A 17,441-nucleotide genomic window follows, 5' to 3' on the forward strand; every position below is an offset into this window, starting at 1 on the left:
TCCGACACACACAGTAAATCTGAGAGAGCAGCTGATTTCCATCAACCCGCCGTAACATCTTCAATAAGAAAACTAAAAAAACATGAACGTACTTGGCCTTAGATGGTGAAATCAGCTTGTCGCTGGCACACATCATTTTCATTAACAATGACCTGCCAGCATGGATGCACATTTAAATGAACATGCTAAAAGATCCCCGCTGGCTATTGCAGAAAGAAGATTTGCTATGTTATATTTAAGCACATGGAAATGTGTCATATGTGAAAATGATGTATGCTGCCCAAAAACTACTAAACAGAACAAAGTCAATGACTCAAGGCCTCCAAGTGGGATTCAACGAAGGAAAGTGATTCACAGAACTAGGGACAAATATAGCCCCTCCTACCTAACAGGGTTAATACCGTATACAAACTGAGATATTACCATAGGCTCCTCACCACCTGAGACTGTTTGAGCTCTTGTTCTTCTGGTCTGGGAACTCTGCTGGTGGTAGACAACAGGGGGAGATGGTCTTTAGTTCAAAGTATGTTCACTTTCATTGCAAGGGGAGAAATAACAAGGCAGGGGAGAGTATTTGGGCAAAAGTGAAGACTGTGTGAAGAAAAACCCAATGGACAAAGGGGCAATTTATTTAAAAAGGAGGTGAAGAATCAGAGAAAGGGGGTTGATTCCTTTGATTATCGGCCATGGTGGGAAAGTGTAGAGCTGTGAATATTCAACAATACCAATAACAGAGCACAATCATTGGAACATACCAGATGCAAGGTGGACAGGTAGCAAGAGGAGGCACAAACAACTTGGAAGGAGGTCGTCAAATAAGTCAGGACGTGACTGGTTGACTTGACTACCCAGATGAAGGAAAGTTTCATCAGTGTTCTCAATAACTTCTAATCAAAGTAGATAAAATATCACATTCAAACAAAGTAGAAGCAGTAGAAGTCATAATTTTTCCCTGTTGGTGGGAATGACAGATTCTTTTCCTTTAATTGAATCCCTAGTTAATGCGGCATCTTTAATCTAAATCCAAGAACAGCATTCTGTTAAAACTCTTGACTCAGAGCAAACATGTCTGAGTTCATGAAAGGTAAAAATGGAGTCACAAGTCACAAATATGAGGACAATATCTGTCAGATTCAGTGTGATGTCTGCTACAAACACAGGTACTGAGTGTTGACTGAGCAATTCTCAAGTTCACAACCTGGTACACACCGTACATGCGCAATATCAACCAACAATTAAAAAAAAACAGCACTTGCACACAGGTAAATGTGCATTATTTGTTCGAAAACAATAATTTCAAAAAAAACTAAAGCACCACTGGAGGGCAATGACTGGGAAAACTCATGTATTTCATCCCAACAACTCACAATGACCTCAGTTGTTATTAGTCAAAACCTGAAAATAACACCAAGCCAACCTGCAGCAAACTGTCAAGGTTAAAGCAGCACCCATCTACATATACAACATTGCTGAACCCATTTTACAGCAACTTTTACACTACTGGGAAATGCATCAATCACATGCAATTTATATTTTCCAACGAATGGGTTCTTTATGAGCTGAGTGCTGCCAAGTCCCAAGCTTGTCATTCTTGAGAGGGGCTGACATCAGCACCTGTGCTTTTCCTTGCCTCTACAATGCCAACCGCACTGCTGTGACTCAGCCGTGTGACACATGACTGATTCACACTGTGTGACAGTTTGCTGAGCTAAAGCTCCATTGATGCCCTGACTCAGGGCTCTCTGGGGAACATTTGAACTGATGTGGTGTTTTCCGTAATCTTACATCCCAGCCAATGTTTTCTACTGCAATGATCTTTCTGTAAGCACGTAGCTGTAGAGCCAATGTTTCTCTTGTACATCAAACATTGCTGCTAGTGAATCACAAAAAGCAGAGTGTAGAAGTGGGAAAGGAGGGGGAGGAAGAGGTGTGGTAGATCCTACCGAGGCCCCGAGAAAGTAATGAACTGTAGAACTGAAAAAGGAAGGAAAAGTGTGGAGGATGCAAGTGGACAGACAAGTGAAAATTTTCAATGCAGGAGGAGGAAAAAAATTAACATGCGGTACAGCCAAAGCCCCAAGGGACACCAATGACAAAGACGTAAACTAGACAACAATACCTGCCTCCTTAAAGCATTCAGTGAACAATGAAGAGGATGCTTACTACACTAGAGGTAATGTCACAAAGAAAGGCAGGAAGTTGAGGAAGAAAGAGAAGAGGATGAAAGAACATCTAAAAATTTAGAAATATGTACCGGAAGAGGAGGAGCCTGGGCCTGATCGCTAACGCCATCTGTCATACTGGACGACCGGAGTCTGTTGGACAGCTGGGTCTGGAAGGCAAAGATGAAAACCTTTGTTGTGCATACTACTTATTAAAATGCATGAAGAAGCAAAGAAATTCTGAAGTTGTTAAATGTTGCTCTGATAATTTGAAGCAGTCGGGACTTACCAGAGCAGAGCTGGGACCTGGAACTTCCCCGTTAGTATCAGGGATAAGAGACAGCCTCAGATTCAGGTCTTCAGAGAACTCCTGGGTGACAGGTGTCGGCGGGTGCTGTGGTGTCAATATGGAAGAAGGTCCAGGGAGAGACTGGGCCAAGCTGTCGTTCGGATCCTCTTCTGAGATGAGCTCCCAGGACTACAAAGGCAACAAGGAGACCCACAGAGCAAACAAATAATTTATTAATAATTCTATAATCACTTGAGACACTTGTGTGGGGGTGTTTAGTATATGTATGTGTGTAAACATCTCTCACATTGTCCATGTCCCTGGGCTCAAGGTGCTCATTCTCTAGGTCTTCACTGATGTGGCGTCTGGAGCGGAAAACACGATGTGCTTCCTGATTGATCTGGCGCTGTCGATTATCACTCTCCGTCTCAGAAATCGAATCCCTGAGAGAGAAGAAGTGATTTCATACAGAGGCAAAGTGTTATTAAATTTTTTTGCCGGGAAATAAGTCACGAAGCATTCATTCTGAATGGGCTGTATCATATCTCTGTCCATCCAACTCACTGTTGTGTCTCACCTTCACAAAGGTAGTGAAGTTAAACTTAAATTATTCTGAACATATGCTAATTGTTTGTGGGTTGACAGGGAATACACAGCAGATCTACTTTGCATTTAATTACTATTCTATCATTAAATCATGTTTAAAAAACATGTATTAAGTCAAACACAAATAAGGAGAGCATAAAGAAATCAGGTGTACATGTTGGAGGGCCGTTTCCACTGTGTACTGCGGTTGTTGTGGTTGACATAATAGGTGCGTCCCAGGTTGTCCACTTTCTCTTCCCAGCCAGGGGGCAATGGTGGCAACAGCTGCTGGGGTCGCTGGGAGCCTGAGTCTGCAGACTCATCCCACCCCTGACAGGGGACACATATGAAAGGTAGAATGAGTTAATAACATGGATGCTGGGGTATTAGCAAAGATCCTGTGGTCACAGATGCACCGGAGAGCTTGTCAGACACACATTAACATCAGCAAATCCGATTCAGGGGAGTCAAGCATGGAGATACGTTTAGGATGCTGGATTTACAAAATTCTTTTTGGTAGCTTAAATGTTTATGTTAACATTTGCTGGTACTTATTTCCGTCTGACAGAGTGCTGGCTGGCTGGCTGGAATATCTGTGACCGCACAATCTGAGCTAATGTTTGTGGCTCATTACCAGCACTGACATTAACAGAGCTCTCTCTTTTAGGTAGGAGGACACAATAACCCAGACAAATATAATACGATCACTAGAAAAGTTGATGCAACACATTCAATTTTGCAAGATAGCTAAAAAAAAAAAGGGGGAAAAAAAGAAAGAATGATCCATTATCTTAACACAATCAGACATCTTTTGCCAATGTCACCTTGTATGAGAAGCCTTTTAGTGTCAAGACATGTCTGTAACTACCATGTCCACTTTTACCAAATACATACAATCAAGAAATGTACATTTGAACACACCAGTGCAACACCACAAAGACAGTAAAAGTAGAGAAGCTCCCATTTCTTCAAATAAGAGGCAGTATTAGATGCTTTTTCCAGACCCTGACCTAGAAAAGGCCAGATTCTGGCAGGAGGACTCTGTCTGCGTTCTTAAAGGATAGAATAAAGAAGAATGATTCTTTCTCGTCTTCACTCTTAGCAAAGAACACAGACACATATCTACTGGTTTCTAATGGAACACAGTCTTTTATCTTCTTAAATTACAGCTCATTTAAAAAGAATAATAAAACTAGAGTGTGGTTTGGCTTCAGGTCATTATAAGCAAGACAAGTCAAGGATGTTTTAGGTAATGCCAAGTCAGCAGTTAAAACTAACTCGGCAAAAACAGCGGCCAGGATCTTACCTCAGCTTCCTCCCTCATCTCCCCAGCTTCTTCCTCATGTCCTCCTTGTTTGGGAAGATAGGCCATCTTCAGACGTAGATAGCCCTTCACCCGGGACTTGTGACTGCACAACAACAATCAGAAACAGGCTCAATTGAAAAGAACATATTAGAATCAGGTGGCCTACACCTTCAGAGCTTCGCTAATGCTATTAACTAAAGCAAAGCTTCCAGACTGCCACTTAGCAGCAGATACCATTGACCCTTCAGAGTAAAACTGAGACAAATCCACGTAGTGTAGAGGTCCAGAGGGAGGGGGGTACTTTGCTAGGCCAACACATACGTTTTCATCACCATGGGTTAGCTCCAACCAATGACAATGTGATTTTTTTTTAAATTGGATTTTTCGATTATTGATGAAAATAGACTGTTCGCAAATGATCACCACTTTTTTGTGGCTTTTTTCAATATCTGTTCCATATCGCTTAAGCCAGAATATCAGCCAAGCCTAAAATGTCACTTTACTGGCAAAGATTTTTACTACTTAGCTGTCACATCTGGAAGAAACTAACCTTCTGGGGCGCAAGAGGAAGTCTTTAAATGTGTAGGGACGCTCCATGGCAGGGTCCTCTGTCTATAAATCAAGAGAAGGCATTTGTTGACAGCAAATCAACACATAAACAAATACACATCTCAAATGGTATCAAAATTTCAAGAGTCATGCTTCTGGCTGCACAACCATTCTCGGATCCTTATGCAATGCTGAGCTTCTCCTGTTACATACTGAACAGCAGAAAAGGCCTTTTTTAATTCACAGCAATCTCCCACTGCTATGTGACTGGGCCAAACCAGTCTACACTGGCTGCTCATCACATTCTGTTCTGCTCTGTAATATCGCGCTGAATCTAGAATACCAGTTTCTCAAGGCTTCACTCAACTGCAGGTTCCATTTTAAAGAACTGAAAAATGATGAAACAGTGGAGGTCAAACTATCCTTTGGATTTTGCACATTCAGTATTGAAATTAAGTTTTGTAACATGTACATCTGAATTATGATTAATCAGATTTTACTGTATATTAGGTGTGACTCGTGCAACCCATGCATGTGCATGGCTTGACACAGGATGTAATGCTGTGTGTTGCATGGAAATATGTAGCGCCCAGATTGCTTCAGATGAGTCAGAGATTACCTAATCCTAATCGAGCAAAAGGACATCATTTTATAAAATTGTATAAAGAAAATATGACTTAAGTAATATACGAATCACAGATTTAATGTAAATCATATAATTTATAAAAGCTTTGGTGTAGATTATTTTGGATATGCTGGGTGATGTTACTATAAACTATTCAGTTTGTTTTACTAATACATTTGGATTTTCAGCATGAGCTGCATCAGGACCACACATCCTCTCTCTCATCCTCTACCTTCACTGCTCAACATGACTCAGCTGTAGCTTTTATCTACTACTAATTCTCTGAGCCTATAACGATTAACCCCGACACCTTTTACAGCTATTAAGTTTCACAACTTGGAACTTCAGAAAGCCACGTTAAGTCTGGCTGCGAACGTCTCAATGAGAGTAGAGGAGTTGCTGCAGCAAAAAGCTATATTTGTTTGAATTTCAGGTTGTTTGCTCCCTTCAGATTGAGCTTATAAACACTCACTGACAGGAGACAGGGTTCTTGTGTGTTACTGTGTTCAAAAGCTGTTCTCTCACCTTAGTCCGCACAAACTGTGTGAGTGTAAGTGAATTCATAAATCCGACCTATGTGGCTTTTTCCATTCGTTGTGAGGGTAGCCCACCCTCAGAACAGTTGCCTCTGTTTACATTCTAGACAGCCCTCTATTTTCCTAACGGGGAGTGTCGAGCTGTTTGATCACAACAAGAAGCTACTTGTGTGTACTTTCTCACACTCAGATAGAAACACATAAACACGCTTTTTTGCCTGACCTCCACAGAGGTTAATCAGGCGGAGCAAAATTGAAGATAAAGAACAGCTGAGTATTCAAAACACAGTTATAACAGTCAGGCTGGCCACACACACACACACACACACACACGCACACAACTTACTGGCAAATGACTGAGAGGAACATCAACTTGTCCCAGGAAATCATCTCTGGTCTAGGAAAGAAAAATAAGGTCACCTTCAGCAGCTTTATTTCAGTTATTTGAGATCATTTAACAACATTTCCAGCAGGGGAAGAGAGGGGAAAACCACAGCGTTGAAGTAAATTACCTAGTGAAAGAGAAGACCCCGCAGCATATTGTATGTCAAAGAGAGAAAGAGGCACAGAGATTCATTTCATTAACAGCCCTATCCAGAAATAAACTCTAGCCTTTTTTATGAACACCTGTGATTATGATCTGAAGATCTCATGTTATGTTTGGGGAATTTGTTCTACATCAGGACCTTGTGACTGTTGCTTTTAGATTTGCTACCAATTTGTACAGATTTCCACAGGTGTCCAAGCAGACGGTTCAGTCTAGGGTTTGTTTATGGACAGGTCTTTGGTATCACTTCATAGGAACCCATGAACCCAGTGGGGAAAAAAATGACATCCAGTGCCAACAGATAGAAGCCACATCAGCCAAACAGAGGATGAAGAGGAGTCATGTGACAAAAGGAAAGAACCAGGAAAGGGTTTGTGTTTCAGTCTAAGGATTCCCGTAGATTTATCCATCCCTTTGCTGTAATTAATGTAGACTGGGAGGAAAAAGGGGAGATTGATGAATGATTGCGCTACACAGCAGTTGCCCCCCTGGGAGCAATGATTACCTGTCCGAGATGGAAAAGCCCATTCTTGGTAGCAGCCTGTGTGTAGGACATAACTGATTTAGACAGCAGGCAATAAATAACAGTAATGTCTCCTTGTAGAGACATCAGCAAGTCTGGATCTAGAGACTTCTATTAGTGAAGTCCATCTCAGTCCAAGTTGTAAACCACTTGTGGATTGTGGGAGACTGAAGTCTCAAACAATTAAATGGAAAAAGAGCAACACTGCAACAAGTGCACTGGGTTCCCACTGTAGTTACTGCCAGATGCACACTAAACAGCAGGAGACCAAAGATATAACAGAAGATCTAACTGATTTTAAAGCCCTGTTTCCACAACAATGCTCGCGGGTGAAAATAACAAAATATTTTATCAAATGGGCCTTCCGTTGAGACGGTGACAGCGTTTTGGGGGCTTGAAAACGCGACAAACTGGAACCACCCTCCAGAGTGGAAAATTTAAAAACGCTCCACCATCGTGTTCCTATCTGGACCGCTAAAGACGCAAAAGTCTGCTCAGATCAGCTCACCTCGCACATGGGTTAACATCACACACAACTCATCCCGTTTTAAATGTTGGCTTCCTCTGGGTCCACCTCCAGCCAAGACCCTGCTGATCTCATATCACAACATGTTCTAACAGCAACAGAGAACCTCATGAACATCACATGAGGTGACTGATGATGGATGAGCCATCTTTTGGTTTTGCATTTCACGTTATTAGGAGGAGAAGAGAAGTAGAAGGAAGGTTCTACGCAGGCGTGCGCACATGGTGATGCTGTGTGGCAGTGTATCACACCACCACCTACCCATCTGGCGTGCATACATGATCAGATTCCACACACGTTTGCGTCACTATATGCACGCAGATTTCATCCCCAAAACACTTGTCTAAATGCAGAATGAAAAATGAGGAGGCGACGACACTATTCCGTTTTCTGTTCAGATCGTTTTCTTGTAAACGCAGCCTAATGTATTAATCTTAAGAATGAACACACCAGACACTGCAATTCAGGGTGGAGAGTCCAGCGATCTGGGATCTCACCGTTTACATTTACAAATGAATGATGACATTTGTTGCCAGCAGATTGCACTTGTGCATCCCACGTTTTGCACCAAAAGTGAATGAAGCCACTCTGCTTTCCACTGCTGTTCCTTTCACCCTACAGTCTTTACATGTCTGATGTACAATTCAAAACAGGAAGCAACCAATCCAACTGATGTAATTAAGATGAATCCCCTGCGAACAGAAGCAGCCCCCCCTAACTGATGGAAACACAAACAACAAATCTAACCCAGAATCAATCTGATTAGGCTCTAAGGTGGTTCCAGGATAACAGACCTGGAATTCAAAAGGTGGAAGGTTAAAAAAAAGTTACACGAAAATAAAGAGTTATCAAAGCACAGACACACTCGTGAAAGTGAGCGTACAATATTAACATATATCCGAACAAACACATACACACACAGTTCAAGCCAACTCTTCTCAGAAAAGCCAGTCACCACTTTATAATTTAGCATAATTTTCACTTTAATTTAAGTGTGTATCTTCATTTACTAAACTAACCAGAAAACTCATTCAGTAATAGCAAAAGTTGCAGCTAATTGCAAACAGTGAATCATAAGTGTGATCTTAACCAGACAACAGCAGGAGGAGGACCAGATTCATGTTACTGTGTTAGGTTGATTTGTCACTTGTGGTCTGAGTGTGTGAAACACTTGGTTTTACAATGTAGTTCATAAATGAAACGCATGATTAGTTAGTCAAGCCTCCACTGAGGTGCTCATCAGTCACTCTGAGCATTTTATCTTGACCTGGAAATGTCACTGGCAATCTTGCTTGAAAGGCTTGTAACAAATCAAATAGCCAGTAGTAAGTATCAGTAGCAGTAATGGCAGGACACATGTACTCTTGGGAGACGTGGCTGTTTTGTCTGTCATTAGACGTAGCAAGCATTTTAAGCTGCAGGTATGTGTATGCAGGGGCTATAATTGCAGAGTCATCAAAGGGTAACATTTGAGCCTGCAGCTGCCTCCTAGGGCCAGGTTACAAACTCACAGAGGGGGGTACCACAATGTTTGAGCAAGAGGGATGAAGGGGGGAAAGAGACATGAGGCACATGACAAACAATACAGCCAGTCAGTGATCGCAGTACTAAAAGGTCAGTTAAGCCTAAAACAAAACACTTGATTTCCAAATTTCCGTTGAGATTTCTATCACAACCCCAATGCAAAAAAACAGGGAAATTTTATTTATGATATGCACAGTTTTTAAATGTTATCAAATATTAAAACTTCAACATTCCCTACAAAAACACAATGCTCTCTCATTTCCCACTGACTACTTCTAAGGAAGTCACTATGAAATGTGTTCTGAGGGTTTCTGGGAATTTCAAGACATTGTTCATTGAAGAAACGCAATTGTTCAACATTGTGAGCAGCACATTTGATATCCCCTTCAACTCCATTGTGTTAAGGCGGAGGCAGAAAGATAAACAACAATCAAAAACTGGCTATAAACCTCCAGAGGTAGCTGGATGACCCAGTTGTTTACAACTAAAAGAGAGTAAGAATGTAGATGAAGTGGGAAGACCTGGCAACTTAGCCTGTGTAGCACAGACAGCTAATGATAAAGGGAAACTGGAACGAGTCCAGGCTGGCACTGAGGTGTGAAAGAGCTGTCTGACTTACTCAACAGTCTCTCTGCTGATACAACTGAATTACAATTCCATGCAACTCAGAAAAAGCCTTTCACAACAGTAGCAATCTGAATCCCTCTCACATGCTACTGAATCAACAATTTTAAAAAAAGCTCTTTCATCCATCCAAAAATTAGTTCTCAGGTAAATATAGCCCACCCCGTGGCCTCCAAGAGCTCTTTGTGAATGGCAACTGGAGGGGAAGGGGGTGAAGGGGGTTAGGCAGGGCAGATGACGGCATGGCATGGTGGTATAACTATCTGCAGCTAGTCTAGTTGGCACACACAAAAACACACACTCCAAAAAGGGCCACTCCAGCTCCAGGCTACCCCTTGGGGAAGACCTTGTTATTATGATCTTCTGCATGAGGATTTCCTCGCTGCATGAAAACTTGAACGCCCTGATGTAACACAACACAAGTTCTTGTGTCTTCACTAAAAGAGGTGTGTAACGTGCATTAAAGTTGCTGTCAAATAAAGAGTTAAGTGAATCGGGGAAAAAATGGGCTTAAGAACATACTGCTACAGACACGTCTAATTTCAAGAGGAATTGTTGAAGAGGCTTGGAACAGTAAATTAAGTAATATGACATACTGATTATGCAAACTTTAATGATGTTTTACTTTCAGGGCTGGAGTTACACATGAAAAGCGAAGAGACACACAACAGAAAACGTCACCCTTTCAGTAGGAATCTACTGATACTGAGACCATGTTAAACTTCCTCATCGTCATTTGGGCTGTAACCACATCTTAGTACCTAATCACTAGCGAAGCAGCTGCTAAGATACAGATCCATACCGGCCTAGAGCCAAAGAAGACATGCTGCCTGCCCGCTCTCAAAAAACAGCAACCACGCTTCAAGCAGACTAAAGATAGAAACAGCAAAGTCTCAAAGAGCACTGGCTTCATTTAAGGGTATTACCAAAATTTTGTCTCATATTTCTTTGACACACGAGGCAACAAGTGCACTGACAGAGACGTTATCCATTAATCAATAAGCTTCTTCCTGTTTTCCTTCAGTGACTGAATTGGCCAACGTGTGTACAATTTCAAATGCCTGTGGTTGCAAAGTTAAAGAAAGCCAATGTGTGGGATTTAGGTCAGCAACCATGTCTGTGCTTTCACTTCCCAGAATGTCACCACCCTCTTTTCTTGCACCATACGGATCTCTCCTCATCTGGCTTGGACTTAGTGAGTGAAATAAGTGAAATACAAGCACTTACACAAATTACCAGGGAAATATTAGATGCATCCCCTAAGGTTTGCATAATTCCTTTCATATTTCTCTGCCCTGCTAGTGGCTATGTAGTCACAAGCACAATTGTTGATGTTTACAACTCGTGCAAATTTCTTCAATGTTTCAACTTGAAAACTACAGCAAAAGTCTTAAGATTTTAACAACATTCACAATTTGTGACGAAGGATTAACTCTTTCCATTCAACAGTAAGGTCAACAGGGATATTAAACTTTTCCAGTAATCTTTACCTGAGGATTATTTCCAAGGTTTCCATCCTGATCGACACCACCACCCGGACTAAAATATATCTTGAAATGAGGCTGTCGTTTGGGGCTATCCCCACTGATCTTGAAAGTACAACCATTAGATCTGTTGTTTGCTTCCATTCTTGATGTCATCATATCAGTTTGATTCTCCTCCGTAGGTTGGCTATTTGTACTCGTCACCTGGTGTTCATTTCCCAGCAAAAGCATTTGATGAGATGAGCTTCTCTCCAGTCGAATTCTAGGATATCGCACCATACGGCTACAGCTTGGGCTTGCAAATCCAACATTGGTGCACTCTTCCTGGGATGCAGCAGTCTCTTGTCTCCCCTGGCTCTGATCCTGGTTCTGCTGGAGCTGAAACACTAATCTCTGCGATCCACCGTTTGTACCAGAGCACTGATCCAGGCTCTGCTGCTGAACAGTCCAGCCAGTCGCACCATATGGACGGATTCTGAGATGCTGAGTGTCAGAACCATCAGCAGAGTTCCTCCGGATACAGATGCCACCCACGCTGATACCAGGCTGGCCTCTGCTATACACAGTATGGCCATTGGAACCAATACTGAAGACCCTGCGCACTGGCAGCTTGGGCTCTGTCAGAAAACTCTGTGAGTTGAAAGAGTCTGGGCTGTAGTATGGAGGAGGTGGTTGTCGTGGAATATCTGCTTCAATCAGTGATTCGCTATAAGCAGGCGCAGGTCCTGGCGGAGTGTAACAGGGTGGCGGGGCATCATCAGCATGACCACTGGAATCTCCATTACTTGATCCATCGGCACGCTGAAGGGAGATGTGCATGGAGGAGCTTTTAGTGGGCCGTGGCTCAGCGTAAGCAGCAAGCTGGGGTATGAACATGGAAGAGCTGCGTTTAAGCAAAGGCTCTGAGCGTGATCCCATACTTCTTGGAGAAGGCTCCTGAGCTGGCTCCTGAGAAGGCCTTGATACTGTAGGTGGCTGAGTACGGAGTGCCATGACCACATCATTGTCTCCCTGCTGCTCCTCAGAGTCTCCTTCCAGTATCTCCGGGGCTGTGTTACTGCGGCTAGAGCCAAAGTACAAACGCAGCCGTGCCATTTTCACCTCACGTCAGCCTCCGCTCCCTCTCACTTTCCCTCTGACTCGCTGTTAGATTCTCTGTTCTGGCTCCTGTCTCAGCCTTCTGTGTCGCCCACTTCGCTCCTTTGGCTGGATAAATAACTGATCCCCTTTTTTTCTCCCACTCACTCTCGCCCCCCTCTCACAGTCTCTCCAGTCTCTTCCACAACTTTCCTTTCCCCAAGTAAACAGCACGGAAGAAAGAAGTCACATAGAAACTTAACAGCCAATGAGAGAGACCTGACAACTTTACACTACGCACTCAAAGGAGTGGAGGACTGAGAGCTAAAGAGAGAAAGGGGGAGGGGGAAAAACAAAATAAAGAAGAAGGATCCCTGTATGCCAGACTCTTCGCACTACCAAGCACTAGCGACAGACAGCAGAAATAGCCTGAGCCGAATGACAGCCAGCATTCCTGACATGACTGGATAAGAGTGACCAGCGCTCCTGGTTTCCAGGGTGATAGCGGGGTTGCCTGTCAGTTATGTGACACACACATAACCTGTTAGAATGCCATGCTGCCCTCAAGTGCCAACTGTCACCCCCAAAACACAACCTGGTTATCACAATCCATCCCTCTATCCACATGACTCTTCCCAACCTGATCCATCTCTCTCCCTTGCTCCTAATTCCACAAAGTTTAATACTTTTAACCCCAATTACTTATCTCTAAAATTACTTTCCACTTAATTCCCTAGAAATGCAGTATGAGTACCTGAGTTTCCTGCACTTAAGTAGAACTGAATTATTTTCAGAAAACACAACTGTTCTATTCCTGATAAGTTACTGTGTGTTACTTACCGCAACCTGTCATTGTAATCATGTCTTCTAAATTCTCTCTTCAAAATTACTTAAATCTGCTTGAGCATCACACCATGACTCCAGAGGAGGATGAGAAAGTGAAAACAAAGAAACAAAAATGGCACAGGTCCATAAGAAGGGCATGCACACCAGAATATTGGTCACATGTCGTGAAGATGGTCTTCATGAACATCCCAATGACACCATCTGGAGTTCATCACAGTCAAAGGGGCCACAACATGATGGGTTGACCAACAAACTGAGCCCTGTCACTTACAGTATGGACTAACTTAGACTGGATGCACAAAGGGAAGCAGTTCAAAAATGGAGCAGGATAAAAACGCAGCAGCAGAATATACGACAGACTGCAACTTTGATCATGCCAACAGCACAGTCCTCTCTGGGGAAAGATACCCAAGACATACATCATCACCCATACACAGCCACACACGTAAGAGTGCGGTGGTAAGAACTTGCACAGAACAAAATCAAACAAAGAAAGACATTCAGCACACTTTACTATCTGAGAGAATGTTTCATAGACAGCAAAGTGAGTCACCAGTGAGTCTTGAAAAAAAAATGGAGGTTTTAGGATATTTTGCCCTGAGGTCAAAATTAGTGGGGAAACTATCCGCCTTTCATGCACTGAAGTGACAAAGCCTGTATGCTAATGTGGCATTTCAGAGCTACAGTATAATGCCCAAAAATTAGTTGCCTTGTCCCAAGCATGAATGCTCTGACCTATGGTTTAGCCCTTTGTGCGTCACTTTCTTGGTCTCAAAAGGAGGCTGCAACAAGTCACCGGAAAAAGGAGGGCATAACAGCAAAAAAAAAAAATCTTAATTCTGCATAGTGGACAAGAGGACAATACTGACTGGAGGCTGAGAAACAGTCAAAAAGGAAAAGACCATAGTGGTTGCCAGTAACACTTAGTGATGACACACTGCCTACAGTGTTAGGTACAGTCAATAAATGTTTCTGTGAAATGTTATGGAGAATGTTCTGTACGAAAGAAACAAAATGCCAATGTGTGGTCCGATGGCAGAAAGCCCAGCTTAGCAAGTGACATAACATGCCTGTTTAAAACAAAGTACTACACTGTACTGCAAACCTATTCAGACCCTTTTAACACTGTATATCTCAACGACTTACTTCTGTTTGAGTCTCTTAGTTTTTGAAGACATTTTTCTAGGTTGAAATTGAATTAATACCTCAACCAAAACTCAATCATACGTACCATAGAACCAACCTAAAAAGAGCTGTCTACCCAAATACACCATTAATGAACACAAGACAACAAGCAGCCCTTTCAAAAAATGCTGGCCGGTGGTGGAGGAAGTGCACTGGCAAGCACCTAGGGACGGACAGAAAAGCACCTCTTCAGACATATAAGGAGACAACAGGCTTGAGGCTGCCTAAGCTGCGCTTTGTTCCTCCTCCTCTTCAATACTGCAACAGAGACTTGCCTCTATATTGAGGGAAAATTACAGCTGCCCCTTACATAGTGGGCTATATTGGGGGTGTAGAATGTGCACCAATATGTTCACTGATTATATCTGACATATGTGAATATGATTTATATGTACTCCATGAAATATGCATCAAAAGTAAGTGAATGAATGCAGTACAGTTTATTACAGAACAATGCAGAAAAAATTTTTGTCAGGTTACAAAAAACATGCTCTTTCAAGCTCCCACATCTCTCCTTTATGCACAAAAGCAGAGACTCTGAGCCTGTAAGACCCGAAGAAATGGGCCTTGTTGAGCAAAGTACATCTTCACTATCTTCATCTGAATTTGCTGCTGAACATCCAGACACTACAGTTACAGAGAAACCAGAAGATACAAATCACTGAAGTCCCAAATGCCTTTCAGGGAAGCCTTTCACTTCTTCCAGCAATCTCTCTGTTATGTCAACAGCCACTTCACTCGCCTCCGTCTCCTGGGAGGATGGTTTGCCAAAGCAAAGTGAAAGACTTTATAAACAAGTGCGAAATGGCGAATTGATTATCAAGAGCCATTTGTGCTATTTGATTGCAAGGTCACTTGACACGATCCACATTTAATCTAGTTGTCATTACAACTGACCGCTAAGGCAGACATCTATTCTCAAGTCAAGGAAACTCCCGGTCCCGTCTGTGGGAGATTTAACGTTGGAGGAATATAAAACTATGCATTTCCTTGTGTGTAAAGTGATACATTTCTTTGGTCTTCTGTGGTATCAAATCTGGCAACGTGTCATTGATCATTTTAAGAAAATGCAGAAAACATAATCCAAGTTATAGATAATCCTTGTGGAGAAATGATAGCAGAAAGGGATTAACTGGCAATTTATGTATGTAGCAATATCAGTTTATAATCATCACATTATATTTGGTAGCACATTTTGTTAAGGGTGCTGTAAGTGAAAGAAATACATTTCATTTTTATTTAAATAATTGTTAACTAACTCAACATTCTGACAGTCTTTACTGATATAGTGTTTTGTCTGTAATGCGGGTCCTCCACTCTGCAGTAAACAGAAAAGACATTTTCCCACTTCCGCCCAATCAGGAGAGAGGATTCAAACAAATGCATATTCTGTTTACTGCAGAGTGGATGAATGGGGGACCCATCAGTGATGGCTGTCTGAATGAAGAGCTACTCAACTCTTATTTAAAAGGAAGTCTTTCATTGCACCCTTAATGGATTTCATGGAACACACCAAATTTTTGGGAAATGAAACTTATGTGCTTGTTACATCAATTTCGGCAGAAAAATTGATTTGATAACTTTTGGAGAAGGAATGCTAATACTCTCCACCCACTAGCAATCATTGTGCTAAGCTAACTAGCAGTAAGCTAGTGTCTGTGGGTCTCAAATCCCACATGCATGTACAGAGAGAAGGGTTTTACCTTCCCCTCCGGCTCTGGGGAGGATGGCAAATGAGAACATTTCCCAAAGAGTTGGCATGTTCCTTTCATAAAATCCAGAAAAATATAAGTAGTAATAACCCATTATCACAAAGGAAAAACAGTAGAAAAATGTTTTACTTTAAATAAATTTCATTAAAAAGAGACATAAGGATAACAGCAGGTGGACTAAATAAATCAACTGCTGGTGAAAGCTGTCAAAATGCAACAGACTGAATTTTAAAATGTGTAATATAAAAGGTTATCAAGTGTGAAACTTACTAATCTGTTTTCATCAAACACCTCGAAGAGTAGCCTGTGATTCTGTGGACACACCTGCATTGGCAAAAAAATAAAAGTAGAGATGTTAAAGCACGCAAATGCAGAAGTACATGCATGCAACACTTGTAGTTAAGCGCCTGCTTGCCTTTATGTCACAATACTCCACAACTTATGTGAAAAGAAGAGGGTGAATTGTTGAATTGTTGTTACAAGTGGTCAGATGTGGGTTTGTCAGGGGCTGGAATTCTAGAGTAGATGGCTTTATAAAGTGTTAAAAGTATTTACGCTTTATAAAGTTTAGTTTTTATGGCTGGTCAATTGGTTGCTGCAATTTTCTATAAAGCTCACTGAAGACAGACGGATAATACAGTTGATTATGTCAGTGTTAGACACAAGTTCTTTTAGGTTAGGCAATTTTGCATCCGATATTTTTATTAATTTGTTGTAATTCATCAAATGCAACGACAACATGATGTCAGCGTAAAAACATGTGAGCAAACATTTCTCAATTTAAATAAAAAAATAAAGTTAACTATTAATCACTAACTTTATTTTTTTGTTCAAGTTAATAAATGGCAACAACTGATAAACTTAACTAAAATTAAACACCAGCTATTCTCATAATTCATTGTTTCAGTCCTTTGTCAAGCAAGGATGTCAAAATGTTTGCTTCCAGCTACACAGATAAATGGATTTGTTGTTTGTGACTGAAAATGAAAAGAAGACTTTGGGGTTCTTGGACCATTGGCTGGACAAAAGAAAGAAACTGAACACGTCCTTTTGGGCTCTGAGAAATTATACTGAGTTCTTGCAATCATTCTTGCTATTTTATAAAGTAAACAGTTCAGCAATGAATGTTACAAATAATCAATGATGAAAACAAACATTAGTTGGGGACATTGTTGTCATGAAGGCCTGAGTTAGTCAATAAATAACCAGAGCGGTGCTGAGATATGCCGTGACTATACTTGTACAATCTAATGCAGCCCGTTTGATAGCAGTTCTCAACTGATCTGCAAAGGTTAACAGCTGTAATACTGCCACTTTGAAGACTAATCGCAATAAAAGCCA

General features: G+C 41.7%; 1 protein-coding gene across 11 annotated transcripts in view; it reads right to left on the reverse strand.

Annotated features, from left to right (window-relative positions):
* Positions 1–17,441, reverse strand: part of nedd4l (NEDD4 like E3 ubiquitin protein ligase) — a 47,128-nt gene that overhangs the window by 17,453 nt on the left and 12,234 nt on the right. For 5 of the 11 annotated variants that reach the window (XM_086188428.1, XM_086188425.1, XM_086188419.1 and 2 more), the window contains exons 5-14: positions 16,371–16,424; positions 7,105–7,140; positions 6,399–6,449; positions 4,893–4,954; positions 4,343–4,445; positions 3,212–3,366; positions 2,759–2,894; positions 2,452–2,640; positions 2,255–2,332; positions 424–483 (exon numbers count right to left, since the gene is read on the reverse strand). In XM_086188428.1, the coding sequence (XP_086044554.1) occupies positions 424–483; positions 2,255–2,332; positions 2,452–2,640; positions 2,759–2,894; positions 3,212–3,366; positions 4,343–4,445; positions 4,893–4,939 (768 nt within the window). In that variant the 5' untranslated portion in view covers positions 4,940–4,954; positions 6,399–6,449; positions 7,105–7,140; positions 16,371–16,424. Of the gene's footprint in view, positions 1–423; positions 484–2,254; positions 2,333–2,451; positions 2,641–2,758; positions 2,895–3,211; positions 3,367–4,342; positions 4,446–4,892; positions 4,955–6,398; positions 6,450–7,104; positions 7,141–11,268; positions 12,552–16,370; positions 16,425–17,441 lie in introns of those variants that run through there. The other 6 variants (XM_086188426.1, XM_086188424.1, XM_086188420.1 and 3 more) reach the window with 5 other exon arrangements.

This window comes from Aulostomus chinensis, chromosome 19, assembly GCF_037954235.1.
Source record: "Aulostomus chinensis isolate RoL2024-O1b breed Wild chromosome 19, RoL_Achi_v1.0, whole genome shotgun sequence".
Lineage (NCBI taxonomy): Eukaryota > Metazoa > Chordata > Actinopteri > Syngnathiformes > Aulostomidae > Aulostomus > Aulostomus chinensis.